General features: G+C 57.8%; 1 protein-coding gene across 8 annotated transcripts in view; it reads right to left on the bottom strand.

The window, feature by feature from the left end:
- Positions 1-885: 885 nt before the first annotated feature.
- The window catches only part of SPEG (striated muscle enriched protein kinase), a 48,521-nt gene continuing 21,983 nt past the window's right edge, over positions 886-27,423 (bottom strand). For 6 of the 8 annotated variants that reach the window (XM_040450915.1, XM_040450916.1, XM_040450914.1 and 3 more), the window contains 32 exons: positions 27,072-27,332; positions 25,883-26,041; positions 25,587-25,776; positions 25,260-25,483; positions 22,660-22,779; positions 22,336-22,440; positions 21,524-21,730; positions 20,998-21,121; positions 20,705-20,880; positions 18,245-18,357; positions 17,632-17,800; positions 17,285-17,381; positions 16,959-17,159; positions 15,472-15,529; positions 14,811-14,888; positions 14,526-14,704; positions 13,988-14,014; positions 13,173-13,325; positions 12,946-12,988; positions 11,930-11,998; positions 9,688-11,662; positions 9,274-9,405; positions 6,372-6,488; positions 6,064-6,231; positions 5,829-5,951; positions 5,502-5,669; positions 4,799-5,414; positions 4,102-4,341; positions 3,797-4,020; positions 2,637-2,712; positions 2,285-2,434; positions 886-1,959 (listed from right to left, as the gene is read on the bottom strand). In XM_040450915.1, the coding sequence (XP_040306849.1) occupies positions 1,767-1,959; positions 2,285-2,434; positions 2,637-2,712; positions 3,797-4,020; positions 4,102-4,341; positions 4,799-5,414; positions 5,502-5,669; positions 5,829-5,951; positions 6,064-6,231; positions 6,372-6,488; positions 9,274-9,405; positions 9,688-11,662; positions 11,930-11,998; positions 12,946-12,988; positions 13,173-13,325; positions 13,988-14,014; positions 14,526-14,704; positions 14,811-14,888; positions 15,472-15,529; positions 16,959-17,159; positions 17,285-17,381; positions 17,632-17,800; positions 18,245-18,357; positions 20,705-20,880; positions 20,998-21,121; positions 21,524-21,730; positions 22,336-22,440; positions 22,660-22,779; positions 25,260-25,483; positions 25,587-25,776; positions 25,883-26,041; positions 27,072-27,332 (6,935 nt within the window). In that variant the 3' untranslated portion in view covers positions 886-1,766. Of the gene's footprint in view, positions 1,960-2,284; positions 2,435-2,636; positions 2,713-3,796; positions 4,021-4,101; positions 4,342-4,798; positions 5,415-5,501; positions 5,670-5,828; positions 5,952-6,063; positions 6,232-6,371; positions 6,489-9,273; positions 9,406-9,687; positions 11,663-11,929; positions 11,999-12,945; positions 12,989-13,172; positions 13,326-13,987; positions 14,015-14,525; positions 14,705-14,810; positions 14,889-15,471; positions 15,530-16,958; positions 17,160-17,284; positions 17,382-17,631; positions 17,801-18,244; positions 18,358-20,704; positions 20,881-20,997; positions 21,122-21,523; positions 21,731-22,335; positions 22,441-22,659; positions 22,780-25,259; positions 25,484-25,586; positions 25,777-25,882; positions 26,042-27,071; positions 27,333-27,423 lie in introns of those variants that run through there. The other 2 variants (XM_040450921.1, XM_040450922.1) reach the window with 2 other exon arrangements.

Genomic DNA, 27,423 nt, shown 5'->3' on the forward strand with positions numbered 1-27,423 from the left:
TCGGCAACACACCAGTGCTACCTCTCTCTGCTCATGGTGGGAGGAGACTTTAATTCCTCTCACTTTGCCAAGAACAGAGTTTGCAAGGTGTGGAGGAGGTAGGAAACAGCCCCCCCTGGACACAAGGAGAACTGGCTCCCTCCTCCCCTTCACCTCTGGGCAGAGCAGCTCAGTTCTAGGACCCCAGCGACCATTCTGTGGTGCTACAGGGAGCAGCTAGAGTCAAGGAGCCTCGGCACCCATCAGACTCCCTAGCGTGCCATGGGGACAAGAAGATCCAGCTTGGTGTGCCCCTTAGCTCTAGGAAGATGCTCGTCGGTGGCCCTATCTCAGCCGACACGCCGGCCACAGCCTTGTGCAGCTGGCGCCCCAGGTGCCTGATTGGTGCTCTAACACAAAAGCGTGGAGCGAGAACGTGTCCTGGTTTCCTCTGCGGCCCTTTCATGCCATCATCACCATCTTGCCAATTATCATGATGAAAGCCCTTCTGTTCCAGGGGTCGGGACCAGAGCTGGCCTGTCTCCTGGGCAGACATGCTGGCCGTGCCAGCCTTGGGGTGTGGACTGGTACATTCCAGAGCCCAGTATCCTCCAAGTTGCAATGAGGTAATATGTGACACAAGATGGGGGCCACCAGACTCTGGTTACATGGTAGTGGTGAGGAGTCAGTGGTCCTGCCAGGATTCCAGAAACTTCAGAAGGAGGGGCAGAATAAGGGAAAGGTGAGGGGCCAGGAGGGTCAGGGTCAGGAGCCATGGTCCTAAGATGCTAGCTGTTACACCTGAGCTCTCACTGGCCAAGGGCAGGCCGAAATGCCCCTGTCCCAGCACCCCCAGCACCCTGTTCCCCTCCCCCCCATCATCCCTCCCCATTGACCACACATAGGTCCTGCTGCTTGCTGTTTTTATTTTCCTTGTGACAGACAGACAGACAGCTGCACAGACAGCTGGATGGCTGGGGGGATGGTCAGGACAACATGGGCAATAGGAACTGGATGGAAGGGAAATTTCATAAAAGTCAATAAATAAATAAATATGAATGGGAAGAAGGGTGAAGGCCACAGAGGGGCAGCGGGGACATCCTTGGGCCAGCAGAGAGCTCACAGCTGCATCCACTGGGACAGGAGAGCACTGGCTCCCGTAATCACTGCTTCCAGGCCCCAGTGCTCCAGGTTCTCCTTCTGGGATGCTGGCAGCTGGCCCACTTCACCCCACCCCACCTGAGTCCCCTCCTCTCCCTCCCCCACTTTGCTGCCCTCCCTCACGTGCTGGCTCTGGCTCCCTAGCGCTGTCTCCACGTCCTGTCCCCGCTCCACCAACACTCACTTCCAGCCCATGGCCCTGACACGCTGGGCTCCTTCCTCTTCCTCCTCTCCAGCTATTCACATCCTGCTAAGTTGGTTTCCCCCCAGATACATTGTCTCTCCCCCCCAGAACCTTCCTAGAGTCTCCTCTCCCTATCCCGTGGCTTCTTTTCCTTGTCTCTTACCCATTCCCTTCTTGCCCCTCTTCCTGCTTCCCTGCTCCCGTGCCCCCACCCCCACCCAGCCTGGCCCATGGGTCTCCCCCTCTGGCTCTGGCCGGGGTGGCATCGGCAAAGCCCAGGGCCTCTGTCCCTGCAGGTCCATGAGGTAACAGCCCGGCTGGATGTTGCTGCTGGTGGTGTCCGAAGCCCTGGGCCCACCCGGCTCAGTAGGGGCCCTGGAATGTCCCGTGGCCTCAGTGGAGCCCCGAGTTGAAGCCCGAGGCCAGGCTGTGGTCCGAGCCGCTAGGGGCTGCCTGGGTAGGAGCGGAGCAGCACCTTGTGACGGGTGGCAGCCTCAGCCCGGCGGCGCCGCTGCTCACCCAGAAACTCCTTGAGCCGGTTGGTGGTGAAGGTGAGCGTCTGGCGACGCAGCTTCATCAGGTAGGCATCCTGCAGCCAGGGGTGGGCCAGGCAGTCCTGCAGGGAGGGCCGGCTCCTGCCAGGCCGGCCAGGGACAGTGAGCCTGGAAGGCTCCGCCCTCCCACGGATCCAAGTCCCGGTCCTGGATTCACATCCCTCAGCGAGCCAAACTCTGGGGCTCGGTTTCCCCATCTCTGGAGCAGGGGCGGTGACTCTGCCCGCCTCACGGGGCTTAAAGGCATCAGTGGTGGAGAGAACAACCATTTAAAAGTAGTGGTGTATTAGTGGTGGCCGGGGAGGAATTGGGGTGGGGGGGGGGCTTCGGCTCAGGCTTGGCCAGGGTGGTCTGAGGCCGCGGGCAGGTAATGCCAGGTGGGTTGGCAAGTGTGGGGCCTACTCACCAGGGGTGTACCGAGAGGACCTTCCGCAAGAAGAGTGTGGCGCTTTGGGAGGTGTTAGGGTACAGCTGGAAGGCATCAAAGCGGCCCCCCACAATCCGAGCCTCTGTTTCCTGGGGGTCTGGCTCATAGAACGGGGAGCGTCCACTGAGCCTGTTGTGGAGACGGTTCAGTTGATGCATGTGGACCGAAGGTCAGCTCACAGCCCCAGGGGGACGTTAGTGTGGGGGTTCAGAAGGGCACAGTGCTCAGAGATAAGTCTACTGAGCCTGAGCTGGGCGTGTGCATTGTGTGCAGGGGAGGCTGTGAGTGGGGAGAGGGATGTAGGCGGAAGGTGGGTCCTAGGGGCACTCACATGATGTAAGTGAGCACACCCGCTCCCCAGATGTCCGTGGCGGAACCGATGGGCTCTCCCTTCACCATCTCAGGAGCTGACGGGAGACAGAGGCCAAGTTGAACCAGCTTCCTGATGGCAGGGGAGCAGGAGAGACAAGGGAGGCCCCTGGGGGCTGGGGGAGCAGGACAGTGCCCAGGTCACAAGACCATGGGCACAACCAGAGCAACAGGCCCTGGATCCAGCAGGTCGAATGGGTGTTGGGTGGCCCCCAGCGGAGAAGTGGGCTGCCTGAGGAATCGGCCCAGGTACTGAATGGTGGGGTCCCCAGAACTGCAGAGGTACTGGGAACCAGGGCCACTAGCTCCCTCGGATCAGCCCTGAGGTAGGACGCCCATTCACAAAAAGCGTGGCCAACACCAAGGTTAAGAGCCTTTGAAATCAGCCTGGCTGGCTCTAATCCCAGGCCTGTCCTTCTAGCCGTGGGACGTTGGCAATGTACTAAACTTGTCTGGCTCTCCATTTCCTCATCTGTAAAGTGTGGCTTGTAGAATAACTCCCAGGAATAGAGATGATGAGCATAAAGTATTCAGTAGGTAGCTAAACGGTAGCTGGTTTACCTTATGTATATAGATTAATAATTGATCTCCTCTCTGTCCAATTTTATCAAATCCTGGCTCTACCATTTATAAACTGTCTGATATTGGACAAATACTTAACCTCACTGCACCTCTGTTTCGTCTGTAAAATGGGGGTAATGTTATGCCAATCTCTAGGGCTACTGAAAATATAATCCATGGCGGGTGTCTGGGTGGCTCAGTCAGTTAAGCGGCTGACTGTTGATTTCAGCTCAGGTCATGATCTCACGATTCGTGAGTTCAAACCCCGCATCAGGCTCTGTGCTGACAGTGTGGAGCTTGCTTGGGATTCTCTCTCTCCCCCTCTCTCTGCCCCTTCCCAACCCATGCTCTCATGCTCGCTCTCTCTCTCTCTCTCTCTCTCTCTCTCAGAAAAAATAAACTTAAAAAAAGAAAAGAGAGAAAATGCATGGAAAGAACCGAATTCGTTGCTCACATATAGTAAGCACTCAATAAATGGCTCATACGTGAGTGAAGCAGAGTGAGCCTCGGCTTCCACCCCTCTGGTAGCACCCCAACCCCCGGCTGGCATGGCGCCCTCACCCATGAACTCCAGCGTGCCTGTGCGGTGGCCAAGGGGCCGCAGGGCCTGGGGGTTGTAGGGCTGGGCACTGCCGAAGTCCACAATCTTGAGGGCATTGTCAGGGGCCAGCAGCAGGTTGTCAGGCTTGATGTCCAGGTGCAGCACGTGGCGGCCGTGGAGGTAGTCCAGGCCTTGTAGCAGCTGCACCACATAGGTGGCCACATCGTCCTCTGAATACCGGAACCTGGGGGGCCCGGGCGGAGCAGGTGACATCCCAGCTCAGCTGCCCCCACTTGCTCCCTGCTCCCCCAGGTCGCCGGGTTACCTGTCGCTGAGCCCACAGAGGAGCTCCCGGTTCCCGCAGCTCTCAGCGATGAGCACAAGGTAACGCGGGGTGATGTAGGCCTCGTGCAGGGACATGAGCCGTTCGTGGTGCAATGTCCGCAGCACTTCGTACTCCTGCAGGACGCGCCGCTTGCCCTCAGCCGCGTAGGGCACGATCTTGGCCACGAATGTCCGCCCGGTGGCATTCTCCCGGCATGCACGCACTACACCAAAGCGGCCCCTATGTGTGTATGGGGGGGGACACCACATGATCAGAGAAGAGGAGGTCGGGGAAGCAGGGACCCCCAGCAGCAAGTATGCAATGGTTCTGAGCGTGGCCTCTGAAATTCAATCCTAGGAGCCTGGATGGGAGTCTCAGCTCTGCCACTTACTGGCTCTGTGCCTCAGGCAAATCCCATAACCTGTCCAACCTCAGTTTTCCTATCTGTGAAACGGCTGATGATAATAATGCAGTCTCTGCCTGTCTCTCAGGGTTGTGAAGATTAAATGGTATCATATGATTAAAGAGCTTAGCACAGTGCCTGGCAGAGAAAATCTGAATTTAATATGCCAGGCATCCAGATCTCAGTCCCTCCCCAACCCTGCCCAGGGCAACCTGATCTTCTCTCTGAATTGCTGTTCCCTACATCCCACCCACTCCCCCCTCCGTCCTCCGTCCCTTCCCCAGACCCACTTGCCTGGCCTTCTCCTCTAGGAAGGTGTAGGGTTTCTGAGGGGGCCCCTGTCGAAGAGTGGTGCCCTCTGGCCCAGGAGAGCTGGGGGGACCACCCACAGGGGAGGTGACCACCTCCTTGGCCGGGCTGAGGCTTCGCACAGTCACCTTGGTGGGCTCGGGAGGGGGCTCGGGGGCTGGGGGCTCAGGGGCTGGGGGTGCAGACACAAAGGAGGTTACCATATACAGGGGAGTAGAGGAAGACGCTGGTTTAACCCCTTGAGGGGTGGAGGCTGGGGTTGGGGTCCCAGTGTCAGGGATGGAAGACTTGGGCTCACTTGGGGTGGCCTGGGCACTGGGTGGGGCGGGCTCTGCTTGCTGGGCAGCCTGCAGACCTCTGTGCTTTCGTGGGGGGGTTTGGGGTGGTGGACCCACGGCCTTGAGGGAGGACAAGGCCTGACTGGGGGGTGTTGGGGGACATGAGGGGCTGAGAGCGGCTGACTGAGGGGCTGGGGGAGCAGGAGCTGGGGTGGGAGTCTGGGATGGGGCCAGTGAGGTAGGAGAGTGAGGAGGCGGGGCCCTGGCTGGCCCTGAGGTAACAGGGGCGTCTTGGTGAGCAGCAGATGGCAGAACTGAGGAATCTAAGTGGAGAGAAAGAAAATCATCACCATGGTACCCCCGGGGCAAAACCATAGTTCTCTGGCCACCCCCCGGCCTGTCCCACTGACCTTGTGTGCCCCTGACGATGACCTTCTCGGAAGGGTTGCTGAAAGGCCCTTGCCCAGCACGGTTGGCACAGGCCACACGGAATCTCACGGTCACACCAACTGGCAGGTGGGTCACGTTGTAGTAACAGTCAGGGATGCCTGAGCTCACAGGGTGCCAGGCAGACTCCCCTGTAGGGCAGCATGGGGGAGGGGCTGAGGCCACAGAAGGGGTGGCCCAAGCTCCCAGGGCTATCTGTGAGGAGCCAGGGAGGGCAACTGTCCCCCGGGACCCGAGCACCTCCCAGCTCCCACCCCCTCTTCCGCCAGCCAGCCTGCCCCGTCCCTCACCATCCACCCGCCGCTCCAGCGTGTATGTGCAAGGTGCCCGGCTATCTCCTGGCTTCCAGAGCACCAACGCCGTGTCCTGGTAGGTCTGGGGCACCTCAGGAGGAGCTAACTTTCCTGGGATGCCTGGCAAGAGGAAGGGAGCCCCAGTGAGCCCCTGTGCCCCAGCTTAGGGACCCTCAAACCCTAGCCCACCATGTGCCATCGCTGCCCCCCTCAGTCCCTGCCCCTAGCTCACGGGCCACAGCCACGGTACAGGAGCTGGTGATGCTGCCCAGGACATTGGTGGCCGAGCACTCATAGAGCCCAGCATGTCGCTTGCCCACCCGGGGGATGCTTAGCAGCTGCCGTCCATCTTTGCAGGACACGATGATCACTGAGGGCTCTGATTGCAGGGACTGCTTGTCTGCGGGCCGGGAAGAGCAGAGGGGGCTGCTGAGTGAGACGGCTCCAGGCCCCCCTCCCCAGTTACCGCCTCCTCTGAGCATCCCCTGGCTGTGGGACCACTTGCCTGCCCGCTGTCTGTGACAGGAGGGTTCTCCTTACCTTTCATCCAGGAGATGTGGGGTGCAGGGCAGGCCGCTGGCAGACAGAGCAGGGTGGCTGCCTCTCCCTCCAGCAGCACCTGGTCCTTGAGTTTGATGTGGAAGACCGGAGGGAAATCTGCAGGGAGGACAAAGACAGCCACGGGTCTGCAGGAACCCCAGCTCACTTACCAAGGAGGGAAGGGAAGATGTGTGTGAGAGCGGGGGCTGCCAGCAGGAAGCAGAGTGAAAAGTTGTCCCTTCCCAGTCAGATGTGGGAAGGAGAACCCCAACGCCATGCCTTTGAGAATTTTCTTTAGGGTATCACCTCCTCTGGGTGTAGAACTAGCTTTTTCTTTCGTTGACTATTGAAGATGCTTGGGAGCTACCTCATAATGTTTGTAAAGCGCTTGGAGTGGGGCCTGGAACTAAGTAAGTGTTCTGTAAGCATCTGTTAAATAAAGTAAAAACAAATATTGGAACACTATGCTGATTAAGATTTTGAAATACCCACTCCTGTGGGGCACCACAGGGCAAGTGAGAGGAGCCAGTGACTTGGGCACAGACTCCTGAGATTGAACATTACGTTCAATCAAAATGCGTCATCTCGAAAGATCCAAAGTCAAGGCAAACGGGGCAAACCCCAGAAGTGTGTCAGCCTCCCCGGCCCCTTACCCCACCTGGGGTCTGGGCACACGGTCCCAGACCTCGTATATACTCCTTCGGGTCAGCTAAGTAGCGAGAGCTTCTGCAGGGACAAGAGACAGTATCTGTATGACCTCGGACCATGTTTTGTCTGTAAATTGAAGCAAATCCTAACACAAAGCTCCTAGGCTGTGAGAATTAAAAGAGGTATGGAAAGTGCTTAGCATGTATCTAACATGTAATAAGTGCTCACAAATGTTAGCTTTTATTGTTGTCAGGATTACTATCCTGTTGATATGCCCAGTAGAGGAGCTAAGGCCAGACCCCCAGAGAAATAGGCTGTTTCAGCAAAGCTGGCTTCATAGCTGGCTGGTGAGTGTGTCCAAGCCTGGGCTGTGGTTGGGTCAAGGTCTTTGCTGTTGTACAGCCTGCCTGTGGCTCCTTGGTGTCCTGAGGATTTGCATTCCTGCTCCCTGGAAAGTCTCTTTAGAAAAATCCCAATCTGGGGGTGCCTGGGTGGCGCAGTCGGTTAAGCGTCCGACTTCAGCCAGGTCACCATCTCGCGGTCCGTGAGTTCGAGCCCCGCGTCGGGCTCTGGGCTGATGGCTCAGAGCCTGGAGCCTGTTTCCGATTCTGTGTCTCCCTCTCTCTCTGCCCCTCCCCCGTTCATGCTCTGTCTCTCTCTGTCCCAAAAATAAATACACGTCGAAAAAAAAATTAAAAAAAAAAAAAAGAAAAGAAAAATCCCAATCTGGTCGAGACCAATGCAGGGTGGGGTATGGGGTATATTTTTCATGTGGGAAGAGAGCTGAGGGGTCGATACCCCTGGGAGCCCCAGCTGCTGCCTGTCTAAAGAACCAGGAGGGAGCAGAGGTGGGGATGAGCTGCGTAGGGGAGGGATGATCAGCCAGAGTGGATCAGGAGAGCAAGCATGACCCCTCCTTTCCCACTATACCCCAGTGTTCCCTAGGAGGGGTCCCACACCGAGGCGCCAACAATGCAAAGTAAATATAGTTTCATCAGTGGCCACCTCCAGGCCAAGTGAGGGTACTGGGGAGAGGGGAGAGGGAGGAGGGCCAGGAGGAGAGGTGAAAGGTGACCCCAGCTCAGCTCTGCCAGCCCCACCTCCATTCCCGCAGAGGCCAGCCCTAGTTGGTAAAGTGGACAGGGGACAGCCTTCTTCCTGCAGGGAGGGGGCAGAGGATGAGGTAAGGGGACACTGCCTCGGCAGAAAATCAGCTGCACAAGCAAAATGCAGCTGGGAGAGAAGCCCCAGTGGGAAGGAATCAGCTGTCCCTGGGCCTCGATGCTGGCTTATCTCTCTTTCCCTGCCTCTTCCACCCCTGCCCCCACCGGCTGGCCTCCTTCCCTCCCCTTTACTCACTATAGGCCCTGCTGCCTTAAGAAAGACACCCCAGCTCCCCTGGCCAAAGATGGACACAGTCACCCTGCGTCCAGCGGAGGCATGGCTGGAACGGTGCTGAGGAGTTTTATCAGGAAACTGGGGAAGATCGGAGCGGTGACTGATAAAGATCCCGCACACAGCCGGGCTTGGTGGGCCTGCTCTTTTCTGCGTGCTGGTCTGGAAAAGCTGCCCTCCCCACAAAAGCCTTTGCCTGTGGTCCTTGAAGAATGAGCCCTTTTCTGGTGGGGAACTGGGGTGACCCCAGGTGGAGAATACCTCTCTCCCTGCAGCCCCAGGATACTTGGGCAGAGAAACAGACCAGGGCATATGCCAAGTCCCCCACCCCTCAGCAAAGAGCCCTGAAGACTGCTTGTCCCCACACAAGTGCCTTCTGTGGGGGCAGGGAGGACAGGAAGGGGCAGCGAGGGTGTTCAGGGCTCTGGAGGAGTAGAGAATTGGGGGCACAGTCCAGATTGTGGGCCGCTGGGCTGGGAGAGAAAGAATGTCTTTGTACGTACACACATTTGGAGGGGGAGGCTAGCCAAAGAGAGGCATACGTACGGTGTCCCAAAGCCACCTCTGGGTTCTGGCTACAGAGGACCGTGCAGTCCAACTCTCGGCTAGCATGGCTAAACCTGTTTCCTCACCCATAAAATAGGGATGATGATAAGAACAGTTCCTAAACAACGTGGGAAGGTTAGATGAGGCAGCGCTTGTAAAGCACTTACTAGGACACTCAGCATTACTAGTCAACAGGATCAGTTAATGCTATTATTGTTATTTTCCCGACTCTGGGTCCCTTCCACTACTGCCCAGCGTCAAGGACCGCTCCTGAGGCAGGGAGGGGGCTACTCACCCAGCAGGCCTCTATTACCTGATTCACTGCGCACATACTGGTGACCCAAATCCTCCTGGGCACTGGCAGAGAGGTTTGGCTGTGATAACCCCTTGTCCTTTCGCAGCCGAGAGAAGCCCCAGCGAAGCCGCCTCCGGCTTTCCCCAGGAGCTGTGAAGACCCAGGCCCATAAGCCCTGGCCCAACCAGTGCCAGAAAGCTCCCACCTCCCTGAGGCCCTCAGCCCAGGGAAGTAGAGAACTTCTAGCCCCCACCGCAGCTTGCTCCCAAACCAGCCTCAGCCCCCTCTCCAGGACCTCCAGCTCCTCCTCCCAGAGCCTCCTTCCAGCCCTCCCACCCTCTTCCGGGCTCTGCACCTGTCATCACAGCTCCACCCCACCCCCCACCCGCACGTGTTCACACATTTACCGGCCACTCTGCCCCTGTCCCTCACCCGAGGAGCCGGACGTAGCGCTGGCCTCGGAGCCCAGGGACTCTGCGGAGGGCGTGCTGGCGCCGGCCTGGGCCGCCAGCTGGTTGTGTGCGAGGCCGAGGCGCCGCAGACTCTCGCCCTCCGACGTGGCCCTGCGCAGCCGTCCAAACAGCGGCGTGCTGCGACCCGATGCGCCCCCTGAGTCCTCGCTGCTGCCGCTGCGCTGCAACCGGCTGGACAGCCGCTCGAGCGTGGAGCTGAGCCTCCTGCGCACGGCCAGCACCGGGGAGCCCCGCGCCGAGCTGCCGCCCTCCGAGCTCTCCCCGTCCCCACCGCGGGCCTCCCAGGCTGGGTGGCGCTGCGCGGGCGGGGTCCGCCGCAGACGCTGGGACAGCGACAGCGAGAGGCGGCGGACGAGGCCCGGCTCCCCGACCGCCCTGAGGTCTTGCACGGAGTGGGAACGCTCCGGCCGTCGCACCAGCTCCAGTGGCGTTCCTGCCGGGCTGGGCCGGTACATGCCGTCCTCCTCCTGGGCCCCGCGAAAGGGGCCGCGTTCCTCTGAGCGCGAGCGGCTCAGCAATCGCAGCCCCCGCGACAGGGGCGACTCACGGCTGCGCTTGAACTTGGCCTCGAATACAGCCTCTGACTCTAGGTTCTCGATGCTGCTACTGAGACTGCTACCTGGCCTGCGGGGCACTGTGGGTACCCGGGCTTTCTCGGCTAGCACTGGGGGCAACCCGGCTGAAGGCACGCGCTTCTCGGAGGCTCCCGGAGGTGGGGAGGCCACCCGGGCAAACACAGCAGGGTGGGGTCTGGGCTCTGATGGAGATGCCCCAGGGCTCTGCAGGGGGCCCGTCGTGTGACCTGACAGCTGGAGCGACTGCATGATCTGGGCATAAGGTGTGAGGGGGGCCACTGGGGTTTGCGGAGTCACAGAGGGCTGTGTGGGCTTGGGGGCTGGGACCGGCTCCAGCGTGGACTCTGGGGCCTTCTCTTGGGCAGGCTGGGGTGCCAAGGGCTGTGGGGCATCACTGGGTGTGGTGGTAGGAGGTTTCAAAGACTTGGGGACACTGGATTTGGGGGCGCTGGGCCTCGCAGGGCTGGGTGGTTGGGCCTCACTGAGGGCAGACAAGGAGGGAGACTCCTGTAGCCTGCGGGCCCCAAGCCTGGCCACGGGGATCTCGAGGGGCGCCCCAGCACGGCGGTGCCTGCCCCGGGGCTCCGCCTCTCCCTGTGAGAAGCTGCTGCTCTTCTGCAGGCCCCGGGTCTCAGGTGGGGGCTGGTGTCGAGGGGCTGCCTCACTGGAGGCAGCCCGTGCCAGCCGGGGATCCCGGGCACGGTCCCCCAGGCTCTCTAGCAGGGGGCCCCTGAGGCCACTGACCTTGCCATCCTCAGGGCCTCCCCGCAACAGCCGCTGGCGCAGGGCCTGCAGCCTCTGGGCATACTCACCCTCACCCAGGCCTCCCCGGGTCAGGCGGGTGGCGCCCGGGCTGGGGCTTCGGCGCTGCGGCAGCTCCACAGAGGCTGCCTTGTGCAGGCCCCGGCCCGGCTCCCTCGGCCCGGCCCGGGGCAGGGCACTCTCGGCAGAGGTGCCCCTCCGGAGCTCTCTCCGCTGGGGGCTGGACCCAGCTTGGGGCTCCTGGCCTGGGGAGGGGAGGGCCTGAGGGCTGGGGGCCTCCTGGTCCTGAGAGGGGGCCCTTCCCTCCTCCTGCCAGTCCATGGGGGTGGCCATGCCAGCCTCTGGGGCGCCCAGGGCCTCATCCTCAGTGGGAATGTCGGTGAGGGACACCCGGGAACCCGAGAACTCAGGCTGCAGTGGCCGGGGCACTGAGGGCAGCTCCTCCAGCTCTTCCTCCTCAGAGTCAGAGGAAGATGAGAGCCCCCCACTGGGGGGTGGTCTTCTGGGTATGGCTACCCACACCCGCTCTGGGGGTGCCCGCAGCAGCTCAGGGATGGGGCGCAGCACCAGGTGGCACTTGTAGCTGATCTGGGAGCGCTGGAGACAAGGTACTAGAGTCAGACCTGAGAGGGACCCCTGAGGCCAGACTGACCCACTCAAGCCCACCTCAGCCCCAGGGGAGAAGACCCCAGGCAGGCGGAGGGTTGGGAAACGGGAGTGAAACTGGGGGTTGAGAGAATAAAAAGTAGATGAAGACAGACGAGTGGGGAGCGAGGGCACGTGACAGAAAAAAGGCAGGGTTCAAGAGAAAAACTGCGGAGCGAAAAGGTGGAAGGCACAGAGGCAGGGCCCAGGCAAACTCACCTGCCACCTCCGCCTGGAGAGGAACATCTTTAGATGATCCGTGCTCACCTCTGCGCCCTTGGCCTGTGTCTGCAAACCCAGGAAAGAGGGCCTGAGAAAAAGTCCTCTGCCAACCTAGACCCTCAAGGTTTGGCAACAGAGAGACAAAGTCCACAGCAGGGGACAGTGGACTGGGCAGCATTGAGTCTGGGTTCCTAGGGGTCCCTTCCCCTTAGATCTGTCACGACTCCCACAGCCAAGGTGCCTATGAATGACAAAATTCCTGAACCTAAGTGGAAGGGCAGAAAGTCAGTGGCTCTTTGTGTGGGTTTGGGGCTTACACCAGGGCTCTTACACCATCTTGGCACATTGGCTGCCCTCAGGAGCCTGCACTTGGGCCCCTGGCCTGGGCTCCACTCCCCAGCTCACCACCTGTCTCACGCAGAGCCGGCGTCCCAGACATCTGGAGCTTTGGTGGGCCAGACGGAGACAGATATTTCCGTCAGTCTCCCACCCAGGTGTCTGAAAAGAGCTCATTTATGATCTGAGAGACAAGGCTCATAATCCAAGGACGGATACCAGAATGACTTCAACCTTCAGTTGACCCAGCATAAGACTCAATGGATGGTTTATTCAGTCACTCTTTCTGGGTCATATGCTGAACTCCACCCCTCTGCCCTGTGGTGCTGGGGTTTGAAGATGAATGAGTGAGAGTTCTGGCCACACAGAGCTCAAAACCAAGAGACCGGTCTAGCCGGGCCACCCACCAACCGCAGTGCAGGACAGAGGCAGACACACAGGAGTGAGGAGGACCAGGGCTGGTCTTGAGAGCCAGGGAAAACCCTGATGACTTTGCTTATTAGCAAAACAGGAGTAATAATGTCTTTCCATGCAGAGCTATTGTGAGGCTAACAGACCATATGGTTATAAATTGCCTCTCGCAGACTATACTGCACACAGTAGGTACTCAATAAATGGAGCTGTTAATAATGTTCTCTCCCCCCACCTCTTCTACCACAACTTTGCAAGAGACTCACTTTGAACCAAGGATGTTCTAGGGTCTCCTCTGCGGTAGGCCTCCTGTAAAGGAATGAAGGTTAAGAAGGGCTCCATCACTCATTCAGAGAGCCAGTCAACACATGGGCAAACAGGGCCTGTAAGGAGTTGAGAGACTGAACATCTAGGGGCAGAGGCTGGGTCAGGAGTGGGGGGCGGCATGAGGGGACTCTGAGGGGTGGGGGGCTCCTCAGGACCATGTACTCACAGCCGGTCCCGCACCAGCACTTTGATGAGGAAGCCCCGGGCCTCCCTGCTCAGGCTCAGAAATGTGGTCTCCTCGAAGGCCACGTTGTAGTTTCGAATGTTCATCAATGTCGTCCGATCGTTTTCCCCAACAAATGGGGAGATTCCCGTCAGACTGCAGAGGCAGAGAGGGCCAGCATGAGAGGTGGGCGGGGCCCTGGGCTGCCAGTGGGGACATGGGGCTGGGGACAGGTGGAGGCCCTGGGGCTCTGGGGAAGGCAGAGGCAGGGTGAATCCGAACAGAGGGCAGTCTTTCAGACTCTTGCCTGTCCTGCCGCCACCTCCCACTGCCAAATAGGTGAGGAGGCAGTACTGCTTTGAGACCTGAGCACCCAGCTGGGCCCTGCACCCATGCTTTAGAGGACCTATTTTGTCCCTCCTCCAGCCACGGCCTGTTCCTGAGGTGAAGAGTCTGTGCCCAGGGGATATGCCGCCCTGAGCCTGAGCCTCTTTCTTCTAGTGCCTGTTCTGAACACTCAGAGCCTCATAATACCCTGCCTAGATGGCACTGAGCCTGCACGGGCCTCTCTCTGTCCAGCCTCCCAAGCATGCTGCTAGCATGACCGCCCTTCACGGAGGAGCGTGGTGGCAGACAGAGCTTAGACTCTCAGCCCGAGGCATCCACATTCATGCACGTGAGGCCCCTGACAGTGCAGGGGGGAGAAAGAGAAGGGGTGGGCTGCAGGCCCTAAACTGCTCTCCTGCCCCAGGCTCTGCAAATGTTAGGGGTGGGCCTGCTAGGAGACCATTGGAAACTGGGTGTAGAGGGGTCCTTACCAGAGGAAGGCAACCACGCCCACAGGCCTGTGGGGAAAAGAGAGTAATCGAGGGGTAAGTGGACAGCCCGCCTCCCACCAGCAGTGAGCAGTTTTCTGCTACCGCTAATCTAGTGAGGAGTGTCCTCACTGGGACAAATGGGCACAGGGATGCCTCCTTCCAGGAGGCCTCTCAACCCAGAGGTCTCAAGGTCCCTGGAGGAGTCAAGGGTCATGGCAGGGCCAGCCCAGGAAGCACAGAGGACTCTGGGAGCCAAAGAGCTGCCCTCCCTCACTGCGGGGAGGCAAGATGGCCACAGAGGGGGAAGTCCCCGCACCTAGGGGAGATCAGAAGCCAAGGATGGACAGGGAGGGCTAAGGCCTTGAGTGACTGGGTCAACTCTGACTGATGAGGGGCAGGTAGAAACATGGTCAATAGACCTACTGTCAGAGGAGGAATCTGGGCTTAGTGAGGCTCCTCTCTGCCAGCGAGCAAGACCCCAGCACGGCACTGAGGGAAGAGGCCCTGGCCCACCCGTGGCCCAGTATGCCAGCATTACCAGATGTCAGTGACTCCAGACACGGGGGTCTGATTGACAATCTCAGGTGCCACGAACTCAGGTGTGCCGTATTGGCAGTACTGGGGCTCTCCTGGAGTCAGTTCCTGGGCATTCCCAAAGTCACAGATCCTCACCTGCTCCTCACCCTCTGCGCCATCCCACACCATCAGGTTCTCAGGCTGCAGAACACAAGGGAAGGCATGGGAGCTGAGTGAAGAGGGGGGGATGCCCCACTGCCTGCCTCCCACGGGGGCTGCCTGCTCCCCACCCCCGCCTGCACCTCACCTTGACATCCAAGTGCAGCACATGGTTCTGGTGCAGGTAGCATATTCCCTCGAGCACTTGTTGCATGTAGGCCCGGATCTGTGGAAACAGGAGGCCCAAAGTCCGCGGGGGCAAGGGTGGGGTATTAGGTTTGCTCACCACCAGGGCTGTGGCAAGAGATCAGGCCATGCCTGAGAAGTGGCCTTCAGATGGCCGGCTGGTGGAGGTAGCTGAAACATAGGTTTGGGGTTTCTGAGATCTGGGGCCTCCAAGTACAACTGTATAGGTTGGGCACAGCACAAATATAGGAGGGAGCCATTTACATTATAATAAGTAGAACTGTGCAGTGTACAATTTGTACAGCCCTCCATGGCGGGACAGCAGTGAGACTAAATAGAGTTGAGGTGGGGTGCCTCCCGAGAGAAATATCTGAGGAATGTTTATGGGGGGAAGACTGGGAAACAACACAGGTTGGGGCCAGTGGGCCTACTGAGATTTACAGAGGACTGTGCAAGTCCCAGCGTGGGAAGTCTGGTCCTGCCTGCCTAACAGTCCTCTCCACCACCACCCCTGGCCTATTCATGGGCATGGACGGCATGCCCAGGACCCACCCCTCAATTCTCAGAGCTCAGGTGGGTAACCACGGGTGCCCAACCTGACCCCTACCACCCACTGCCCTCACCTCAGACTCACACACGGTGGGTTTCCTGGCCATTCGCTCCAGCAGCTCCTCTGTGCATCTATGTCCCAGATCAAGGAGAACAGTGACAGTAGGGCCAACTCCTGGGCCCTCCCCGGGCAGTGCCCTCTACCCCTAGAGCTCAAGTCAGATCCTGGCTCTGCACAGAGTTCTCCTTCACCTTAAAACATATGTAATACCAGTTCTGTGTTTCCACCCTTTCCCTATCATCTGGGTGCATAGATGGGACCACCCAGCTTGAACTCTCATTTGCTGTGGGGTCTCAGGCAAGTCACCCAACCTCTCTGAGCCTAGGTTCCCTTGGGTGGAGAATGGGGATGACATCTTCACTCATACCCTTTCATTACCTATTTAAAAAGGCCAAGTTAGAGCAGAATTTTGTGGACCATGGATGGTCTTGCCTCTTTTTGAGAATGACCTGTGACATTTAACAAATGGTCATTTTTCTGAGGTTTGGGCTCTTAAAGTGTAGACTGGAAGGCTGGTGTGAAGGATATGGTCACCCAGCTAATGGGAGAGACAAGCTGACCACCTTATCACAGTGTGCCTCTGTTTAAACAGAGCTCTCATCTGTTTCCGATTCTGTGTCTCCCTCTCTCTGCCCCTCCCCCGTTCATGCTCTGTCTCTGTCTGTCCCATAAATAAATAAAAAAAAAAAAACGTTGAAAAAAAAAAAAAAACAGAGCTCTCATGGAAGGGCAAAATCTATTCTTCATGAAAACAACCTTTCAAATAAAACCAGTCCTGATGCTCATCTGAAATGGGGTCACTTCGAAAGTGGATATATTGGATCCACTTCGATATATTGTACTGTATTTCATGTACACGTCTTTTGTTAGCCATGTGACCTTGGATGAGTTACTTAATCTCTCTATACTTCAGTTTTATCATCTGTAAAATGGGGATAAAAAAATTCCATGACATAGGTATACACGAGGATTAAATAGGTTAATATTGGCAAAACTTAGGAGCACTGTCAGGCACCCACTAAATGCTATGTAAATTTAAGCTAAAAGGGGTGCCTGGGTGGCTCGGATGGTTGAGAGTCCGACTTTGGCACAGGTGATGATCTCTCAGTTCAAGAGTTCAAGCCCCACATCAGGCTGTGTGCTGACAGCTCAGAGCCTGGAGCCTGCTTCAGATTCTGTGCCCCTCTCTCTCTCTGCCCCTCCCCCGCTCATCCTCTGTCTCTGTCTCTCTCTCTCTCTCTCAAGAATAAACATTAAAAAAAAAAAAAATTAAAAAGACAGGGGTGGGGGAGCTAAAAAGTGTTGTTTTTTTGCAGAAGTCTCCAGACTCTACTCTGTAAAGTTCTGACAAGATGTCTTCAGAACTCCCAATCATCGATGGGAACATTTCCTAATAGGTGGTCAGCACCTCCTAAAGGTCAATGGGACCACTTTGTAAAGTATAAAACATGTTGCTAATTGGCCACGTGTCCCCTACCCGCCCAGCCTATCCCAGGATACAGCTCGGTGACAATGACCAGTCCCCGACGCCTCTCAAAGGCCTCATGGAAGTAGAGGACGCAGTCGTGCTGGAGCCGGGCCAGCAGCCGGGCTTCCCGCCATGCTGATGCCTTTGGCTTGGCCTGGCTGGGGATGAACTTGGCTGCAAACTCCAGGCCGGAGCTTCGCTCCACCACGCGCCGCAGGTAGGAGAAGGCACCCCTGGGTGACGACACAGGGAGGTGAGGGGCTCCGTCATCGAGGTAGCCCTGGCTCTCCAAGGCCTCCTAGCCTCAGACCCAGGCGCCCTTGGCTCCCAGGCTTGGCACTCTCTCCCGGCCCCACACCTGCCGATCTCTTGATGGATGTCATAGAAGTCGCTGAGTCTCCTTCCTCGCTGTTCCTCGGCCTCCCCGGCCCCCTCTACTTCCATGGCTGTCTGGGCTGGGGAAGAGATGCCTGGTGTTAGGTGGGGGAAGGCAAGAGAGTAACGAGAGCAGAGACCGGGACGGGCAAGGCAGATGAAGGAGACAAAAGAGGACCAGGAATGTTGGGGGCCCAACGTGGGGTGCCGGCGCTGGAAGATAGTGGTGGTTTAAGAGGGAAGGGCCTGGTGAGTGGTTCCTGGCCGGGGGCTCACATGGCATTCCCGAGAACAAGCATTCTGCCTTTCTCCCTTCGCACTCCAGCCCACCTGAACGCACAGCCAACTCTGCTTTGCAGGAGACTTCGCCAGCCAGGTTCCGTGCAGTGCAGGTATAGACGCCTCCATCCTGGGTCCCTGTGCTGAGCACCACCAGGGAGCACTCGCTCTCTTCATACACGAAGCTCACATGGCTACTCTCAGTCAGCAGCACCTCGTCCTGCAGAGTTGGCCGTCACCTCCAGCCCAGGCCTGGCTTTACCTCTACCTGGGACCCACCTTTATCTCCATGACTGAGACCCAGTCTCAGCCCTACCTCAAGTGCCAGGAACACTCCTACCCCACGGCTCGATATTATCGCTGCCCCAGGGGCCTTGCTCCCTTCAGCACCCGAAACTGGCTCCACTTTATTTCCCAGTAATAGCCCTGCACCACCCAGTTAGTCCCCTGGTTCCTGAAACACCCACGATTGTCACACGGCACCCTGGGTCCCACTTTCTTCTCCTAGCCACACCTCTGGCAGCACCTTTGTTCTTCTCTGTCCAGGCTCCCCTCCTCCTAAGGTTGCCAAGACCCCTCCTGTCCAGAAATCCCTCCTCCCTCACCCTCAGGCTCCCAGCCAGCCCCATGCTAGGACTCCCTGAGGCCTCTGTCACCCTCTGACCTTGTACCACATGATGTCTGGCAGTGGTTTCCCCTCAACCACTACAGCAAAGCGTGCGGTTTCCCCAGCCCCGACCTCCACATCCTCCATGATGGACTCAAATCGAGGGGCCTCTGAAATACACAGGGGTGGGGTGAGGAAGGGAAGGTGACAACACTGAGGTCACGAGGGCGTGCCTTTTCAGTCCCTCTCCAAGCCCTCCCTCCCTCAGTGACAGGCTCAGGCAGAACACCAGAAGCCCCTACACCCCAGCACCCCACCCACCGGGGTCTCAAACTCAGCCCCTGGGAACACCAGAGTTCCTTGCCTGTAAATCCATATGTGATGTTCTACAAATCCCAGAAAACCTAAGCCAGAGGGTGCAGCCTTGCTTTGCTGGACCCTCAGTGTTCATTTGCCAGCTCTGAAACTAGGAGATTTTGACACACAAAAGAAATCTGGATTTCCTGCCTCTCTTGAAAAAATCAGGATTGGCCATGCTGAGTGAGCCTCTTCCCTCACTGCATTAATGGGCTGGCGCAGAGTGGCTCGATGCTGCCCCCTGTGGGTGACCGCCCTTCTGCACAGCCCTACCTCGGACTTTACTGTCCTGGGCCCTGGAAGGCAGCTCAGGCTGTGACCCTGAATTAAATTTGCGGATGGCATTTGCCCGTATCTTGACGTTTTCTCTCTAAATCTTGTTTAAATGTTTAAAGGGGCCTTTTGCCATCCGGGAGATGACAAGATGAACAGATACCAATCCTCAGCTTTGCTCTCCCACATGTGACAGTGATTTCATTCTCTACGCATATCATGCGGTCATGTTATTTCCTGGCAGAGTGGCTTCTAATTCTTGGAATGGAATTAAATACCTACTCTAGCGTGCTTCACAGAGGAACCTGTGACTTCCCAGTGCCCCACCTCCTGAGCATGTTTGAGGGTCTCAGCTTTAAGAGGAGTGGGAGTGAGCAGGCCCTGAGGGAAGAACAGGGGCACAGGGCAGGGACCACCACCCATCACAGGCACCCAGTCTGACTTTGTAGAGATAAAAGGGGGGCACCCTGGGAGTGAATAAGACCCTACCGTGGGGCAGATATGGAGGAAGGAGGCAATTCCACTTGCCCTGCCTGGGGGCTGGGGGGTGGTGGGCACAGTGGGAGGGGCATGAAGATCCAAGCCCCAGGCCTGTTCTAGTCCCAGCTAACTGGAACACAGTGTCTCTCTCTCTCTCAGTCACTGTCCCAGCCTTGCTGGGCTGCAGGGCTCTCAGTGGCCAGGGCTTCCCAAACCCTAAGGCTCTTCCTCTATCTGGGAAGAAAAATGAGTCCTATAGATGGTATGCTCAAGGAGTAAAGTGGCAGCTGAGTAGGAAGTGTCGGGGCGGGGGGGGGGGGGCAGGTGGAGAAGCTGGGCAAGGGAGGAAACACAAAAAAGGGACACGGGGACCCAGATGATCGGTGCCCATCCCCCATCCATATCAGGGCCAGCAGGGCTCCCTCACCTCTTCCTCACACACCCTACGGCCACTTCTCTTCCACGCTCAAGATCCCTTCCCACCCCTCGGGGAATCTGGTTTCTCGTCCAGAGGTGGTGGGGGGTTATTCCGTGAAGGTCAAAGGACTGGAAGGTTTCAAGTGAACTTGAACAATTTTTTTAAAGCACCAGCAAATGTACATTTATCCAGATATGACTGCCTGTGCTAACTAAAATGTCACTTTCTTTGCCTTTGGTTGGAATTGTATCTACTCAGCAGGTAACACTGTTTAGTTCATGCTGATCTGAAGTTCTGAGTGGCGGGTACATATGCCTAGAGTTAATTAACAAACCGGAAAACAAGACAATTACTACTTAACGCATGCCACCGGTTGAGAGCCTACATCTTTAAAGGAGAAATTATAAAAAGGGTCCTCACTGCAAAGGCTGGCAGGGTCTGTCAAATAGACCAGTGCAAAAGGGCAGCCAGGGTCCCCAGAGCTGAGAGTCTGCTAATCAAATGTGCTCGCTTGGGCTTTTTTCTTTTTGAAATTAAACTTGGTCCCCTTACACTTGTTACATTTGAGGTGCTATTTCCTGTTGTGTTTAACACGGGAGCCAGGAGTTGGCCCTGGTGTTGGGCATCCAGGCTTGAATCCCAGCTCCTGTCCTTATCAAGTTGTGTGACCTTGGGCCTGTTACTTAGCATACTCTCCAAGCCTCAGTTTTCCCATCTGTCAAATGAGGATAATAACCAGTCCCATATCGCAGGGCTAACGTAAATATTCCATGAGGTGATACACGGAAGGTATCTGGCACTGAGCCTGGCACATACTAGGTGCTCAATAAATATCTTATTCGTACTATCACTGTTATTTCTGCTAGCATTCGTATTATTACAGCCATTAGATGGCCAGGCCTGACAGGAGGGTATATGCACCTGGGGGCATAAGGCAAGGACCATGGGCCTGACAGGGAGGAGAGGGAAGGAAGCGTCCTGTCACCCACCTGCCAGCTCCAGGGTGACTGAGCAGGCCTGTGTGCCGTGGCGGTTGCGGGCAGTGCAGGTGAGGGGCCCCACGTCTCGGCGGCTCACCCGGCAGATGCGAAGACAGTACTGGTCATCATCCGGCTGGCTCAGCTCGTACACACCTGCCCGTGCCTCTAGGAGAGCCCCTCGGCAGCTAAGAGACACGACAGGGAGGTCACCCAGCATCCGGGCACAGGGTGGGGGTCAGGCCAGGATGGCCAGAGCTGGACGGCCACATGTGGGGAATGAGGCATGCAAGGCAGGGCCCCACCTTCTCCAGACGACCTGGGCCTCCACATGGTTGAAGGTGACCGTGACACTGGTGGGCTGTCCCTCCACCACATACACGATGTCCGGCTTGTCCAACACAGCGGGCGCCTCCTCGAGTGGTGGGCCTGGACAGAGAAGAGCACGAGCTGGTGCTGGGCTTAATACCAGGTCCTTAGTGTCCTGTATGCTCTTAACCACCCGCCAACCACCATGGGAGCTCCGTGTTTACAGATGAGGAAGCTGAGGTTCAGAGAGGTTCAGCTATCTGTCTAGGGCGCATAGCCAGGAAGTAGCAGAGTGGGGAATTTGCCCCGAGCTTGTCTGACTCCAGAGCCTCAGCCTTGCCCACTGTGCATGCAGCTTTCAGGAGGAAAACGTGCTCGGACTGGTCAAGGTTGCCCCCAGCCGTGCTATTCCCACCATAGCTAGAATGTCTAGATCAGCCCTTGAGCCTCCACCACGAAGACCCAGTTCCCTGGCCCAGCAGCCCCAACCACCCCCACCCCCATAGAAGTACCCAGGCTCACCGTGCTCCAGCAGCTGCACAGGCTCAGAGGGGGGTGAGGGCTTGCTGCTGCTCTTGATGGTGGTGCTGAGGACCCGGAAGATGTGCTGGACCCCCTTACGCAGCCCCATGGCTGCCCACCCGGGCTCCCGCAGGCCCGTGGCCAGTACTGTCCACTGGTCTGAGCCCAGAACCTGGTGCTGCACGGTGTAGGTCAGGGCGTCTGGGTCTAGTGGGGAAGTAGCTGCTAGAGGTGGGCATTGCTGGGACACCCCCTGTCCCCCCACCCCCATTCAGCCGGCTCAGGACCCAGAAACTCATCATTAGTCTGCTCTAAGGACCTGCCTCAGTTTCTCCTGTTGCTTCTGCCTACCTCCCATCTGCTCTTTCCACCCTGGCCAGCCATGCTCAGGGCCAACCAGGTGCCAGGCATGGGGTCCAGGTGTAGGCATGGAGGGAGTTTAACTCATATCCCAATTTCTTGCCACAACCTGAGATGGAGAAACTGAGGTACAGAGCAGGGAGAAGTCATATGCACAGGGAAGGGGAGGCTATTCCCAGGATCATGACCCAAACACCCAGTCCCTCTGAGAAAGGGAACGTGGAGGCCCCCTTTGTGGCCTCCCCGGATGCGGACCCAGGGCTTTATCCACCTTGGAGAGGAGACAGGCATAGCAGCTCCTGGCCATGTTCCGAGTCCCCTGCTCTGTCCTACCCTCCACTGGTACACCTCTCTGGGTCCTGCCTCCCCATCCTGGCTCCCTGGGTGCCCCTGCCTGGGTGCCCCTGCCCACATTCCATCCCCACCCCACAGCCCTGTGCAGCCTGACCCACCAATAGCCATGTCCAGACTCCTGGGGGGGTTCCATGTGAGCGTGATCATCTTCCCAGTCACAGCTACCACCTGCGGGGCGCCATCTGGGGGGCCTGGAACCACATCTGAAAGCCAGAGGTCAGAGGTCTGCTGGGTCTTTTAGGGCCCAATGGCTCCGCAGGATCACCAAGCCTCAGGACAGTGGGATGGAGACCAGAGGCACAGCCACAGGGCCAAGGGCAAGGCCAAGTGGCTCCAAAGGGCATAAGGGGAAGGGAGGCCCCTCCCTCACCTAGGCCTCTGTGTAGGCAGAAGCCAGCTGACCGAGAAAGTGCCTGCCTTACCTGTGACATAGAGGTGGGCATAGCACGCAGCTTTGCCCAGCTTGTTGGCGATGACACTCTTGTAGACGCCGGCATGTTGAGGTCCCACAGCAGGGAACACCAAGCGGTGGACATCCCTGTCTGGGGGGTGGGCAGGGAGACAATGACACTGAGCCTGAGTGAGGAGGTTTGGAGGGCCAGACCCATGCCACCACAGGCCTGGCCCTTTACCCTCACCCGCTGAGGGAGCAGCGAGGGGGCAAGAGGGGGGCGGACAGCAAGAAGCACGTCCACCCTGCAGCAAACCCGAAGTCCAGTCTGCCAAGCCTACACCTGCAGCCCTAGCCCCTCTTGGCTGTCCCTCCAGTGACTTCTCATCTTTCTCCCACACTGATTCACCCTCTGTGAGTTCCTACCCCGCTAACTACCCTTCATTTCTGCACCTCTGGCGGTCACACCTGGGCATCAAAGTGCTGACAGGTTTCATTCCTAAGGCCCCTCCCTCAGTCCCCTCTTCATCCCGCATGGCCACTGCTGGTCCCGTCTGCAGCACGGCACCCAAAAAAGCCCTCCACTGGCACAGTCCACACTCTGCCAATGGCATTGCATGCTACCTCCCGACCTGGAAACCTTGACGGCACCTACCGCACTCGACGTACCTACTAGCATCCAAAGCCCTCAGCCCAAACACCCACCCGGCCATGTCTCCCTCTCTTCCTACAACCCTGACAAGCCATCAGGTCGCTGAACAAGCCCCAGGAGTTCCATCTCCAGGTTTTTGCTCACGAAATTCCTCCCTTCTGGAATACTCTTCCCTTACTTAAGGCCTTCTCCTTCAAGACACAGATCAAGTGAATGCCAGCCTGGGAAGCCTTCTCTGTACCCCCACCCCTGACTCCCTCCCCGGGGTGCCCGGCACTGCTGTGGGTAGTTCCTCCTCTTTACTTACATGTGTCGTGGCTCCTTAAAGACAGGGCTAACTTGTCCTGTCAGGCCCAGTACCCGACGCCTTACACATAGTAAGTGCCAAAGATGTTAGATTATAAATTATAATAAGAGTTGTCTGTTCTGTGCCCAGTCTATGCCAGCTACTTGACATGTACTTTTTTCCATAATCCTTTCAACAACCCTGCAAGATGATCCTCATTTTACCAATGAGATCAGAGACATTAATGGACTTGTCCAAGGTGACCCAGCTAATGAGTGATGGAACCATGGCTTGAAGTTGCTTCCCTCTGATTCTGATCCTCCTTTTCTACACTGTGATCCCTGAATGATGATAAGGAGGCCATCTCAGGCGGGGGTGTGAAGGGGAAGAGGCCTGCACTGTCCTCCTTCACGTCAAGGCCATCCCCAAACACCCCTCCCCTCTCTTAGTGGTTATCGCCACGTGAAACACTCACCCATTCATTTATCTCTGCTGACACTATTTATAAAGGAAGAGAGACCAAGGGCTGCCGCTGACCCCAGATACAGACAGAGGCTGAGATGCCAGCTCAGATCCCAAGAGACACCCACCGGGGGCCTCAAGCAGAATGAGAGACAGGAAGCCTGTGGGCTGAACAGACAGCCCGAGGAGGGGGCTGTGAGGACAAGGGTCACAGCCACAGTGATGGCACTGGACAGTGGGGTAGGGGAGTGGGGCACAGGTGACAGGGGGCATCCTGGTTAGGAGGTGGGTGCCAGGGTCAGATGGTGTTTTTCTGCCTTTGGGCAAGTCCCTGTCCTTCTGTAAGCCTCAGTTTCCCTGCCTGCAAACCGGGATAATAGTACCTGCCTTATAGGCCCTTGATGATGTCAGGCCTTCAGCACTCAGGGCCTGGGACTCACAGAGTGCTCAAGAAAGATAAGTTCTGTCATGTCGCAGCGGTAAGAGGCACCCACCACGGTCGCAGCATGGGCTGTCTGATGGGGTTAGATAAATCTTTTCCCATGAGACTCAGATCCCTTCCAGGATGGAAATGAGATACCGCCGAGAGAAATATCTGAGGCGGAAAGGACACGGTCCCAGATACGTTCCTCTGTATTTCTCCCCTGGCTCCTTTTCTTTATTTGGTATTGTTAACAACCCTGGCCAAGCATCCTTTTGGAGCCAGACGCTGCCCACACTGGCCTTTTCACTGAAATTTCTCCAGGAAGGTGTGAGCAACACTGCTTTATGAACAAGGATAATAATGGCAATGACAAAAACAATAGCAATAATAATATTTTTAACATTTACTGACCACTGGCTATTTACCAGGCCCCGCTCTGAGTGCTTTATATGTATTAACTTATTTAAAGCTCATAACAAGCTTTTATAGATAAGGAAACTGAGGCACAGAGAGGTTCCGTAACCTTGCCCACAGTCCTGCAGCTGGTCAGCAGCAAGTTGTCGGGCCTGTCCAGCAAGTGTTAAGGGGGCCACCCCAGGCGCAGAGCGGTGATCCAGCAGGTGGCGCCGTGCAACTCAAGGAAGGAGGCCATGACCTCTTAGCGCCTGCGCACTCCCCTCCCCGGCAGCGCCCCATCCCTGGGCAGGCTAGAAAGGGAAGGCTCAAGGGCAGGGAGAAGGTGAAGGTACTGTGTGTGCAAAGGGTGCCAGAGGGGACACTCCCCAGGGTCCCTCCATAGACACATACACTGTGTCATGCGCCGGTCATCACTGCTCTGGATGCGGTGGCCATTGTGGAACCAGCTGATGGTGGGGTAGGGCAGGCCGGTCACCTGGCACTCCAGCATGGCCTCCTTGGCCAGTCCCACCTCCAGGTCCTGCAGTGGCCGCAGGAAGTCGGGCATAGACAGCCGCTCCAGCTCGCCCTGCTCTGGCTCCTCGGGGATAGAGGGCATCTTCTCCAGCTTTGAGCTGTAAGAACAACATAGCTGCCCAGATGCCCAGAGCAGCCCCTCCCACCACGGGCCGAGGCCACACAGAGGCAGCCCTGGGAGCCCCGGGCACGCCACGGTACCTGGGGCCGGTGGCAGCCGTCCGAGGCTCCTCCACGTAGAGCTGGGCCGAGCACTGGGCCTGGCCGTGGGCGTTGGTAGCGCTGACTGCGTACAGCCCCTCGTCCTCACTGCCCACATGAGCGATGTGCAGAGAGTGCAGACCTCCTTCCTGCCGCAGCCGCAAGTTCTCGCTCTCCTCCACCTGGTGGCCTGGGGGAGGGAGGGGCGGGCATGCAGAGCAGGCTCAGTGGGGGCCCCCCAGCCGGCCCTCTGGCCCTCAGGAGGCGCCCAACATCTGCAGGGTGGAGGGCCATACCAAAATGAGTCCAGGTAACGGCAGGGGGCGGAGTGCCGCTGATCTTGCAGTCGAAGCGGGCCGCCCGGCCCTCCAGCACCTCCACGTCCTCCAGCAGCCGAGTGAACAGGGGCGCCAATGAGGGCCGCACCGTCAGCCGGGCACTACAGGTCAGCTCATCTAGAGGCGGGGGGGGGGGGGGGGGGTCAGCACTGGGGCAGGGAAGGCCACGGAGTCCCAGGAACCCCAACACAGGTCCTGCCCTCATATGCCAGGCAGGAAAGGGGAGCTGGGCCAGGAGCTGGAGCCTGGGCAGAGCCCAGCAAGGTCCCCAGACACCAGAATGAGGTAGTAGGCAAGACCCAAAGACCTGGCCTTCTCAGGAGGGTGGAGGTTGGCGAGGGTGGGCGGCAGGCTGCCACGGTGGTTGGGGAAGCAGCAGGAGCCCGTCACCGCCCCTGCCCACTCAGGACGAAGCTCCGCTCAGCTCCAGGAGAGGGGCCTGGAAGCCAAACCTCGATCCTCCCCCACACCTTTCACCTCCCCTCGGAACTGTCCTCTGGGCCTGGGCTGTGCCTCCACTCCTCCCACCCATCCCAGACCCCGTGAAGCTAGCCCACAAGGAATCTTCTGGGGGAAATAACAGCCCCTTATGCCAACTGGATCCTTTCCTGCTTTACAAAGACTTCCAGCGTCACCTAAGGGGCTCATTACCACAAGCTGGTGAGGCGTCATCTCTGCTCTTCCAATGAGGACAGAGACCAGGTCAGAGATGTCATTAATAATAATAATGGGTGACATTTATCAGGTGCCACCCTTTGCCAGCCTTGTGCTGTACTTTGTTCTTTACACATGTTATCTCATTAATCTGACCAATTCCCCTACAAGATAGCGAGTCTCGTGATCTCGTTTTACAGATAGTCTAAAGCTCAGAGAGATGTAGTAACTTGTCCGAAGTCACGTGGCAGTGCGTGGCAGGGCCAGAATTGGAACCCAAGTCCGGATGGTTCTGCTACACCTCAGCAGATTGGTTCTCTACGGGAACAGCAGCTGACACTGACACAGAAGGCCCTCTGTGCCAGGCGCTACTCCGAGTGTTGAGGCAGGTGTACCGCATGATCTTACTTTGCGCCCAGCTCCTACACTTCCGGTCCCCTCCCACCAGTTCTGGGGTGCCCATGGCAGCCCTCGGGTCTGAGCGGGCAGTTACCTTTGGCCGTGCTGAGCTTGCAGGTGTAGACACCACTGTCGTCCTCGTGCACAGACGTGAGCAGCAGCTTGCATTTCCGGCCATCGAAATGCATCTTGCATTTGAGCAGTGCGGGCTGCAGCAGGCGGCCTCGGCAGAGCCAGTCTACCTCCACGTCAGCAGGACCTGCCACCAGGCACTCAAACAGCGCCATCTCCCCGGCCCCCACGTCCACGTCCTGCAGGGGGGCCAGCACGGCCAAGGACCGGCTTTCAGGATGTGCTGGGGGGAAAGCGGCCACAGGGGGGCACGCGAGGAATAGAGACACACGGGGTGAGGGAGACACACACACACACACACACACACACACACG

Source organism: Herpailurus yagouaroundi, unplaced genomic scaffold, assembly GCF_014898765.1.
Source record: "Herpailurus yagouaroundi ecotype Mexico unplaced genomic scaffold, PumYag 202, whole genome shotgun sequence".
NCBI lineage: Eukaryota > Metazoa > Chordata > Mammalia > Carnivora > Felidae > Herpailurus > Herpailurus yagouaroundi.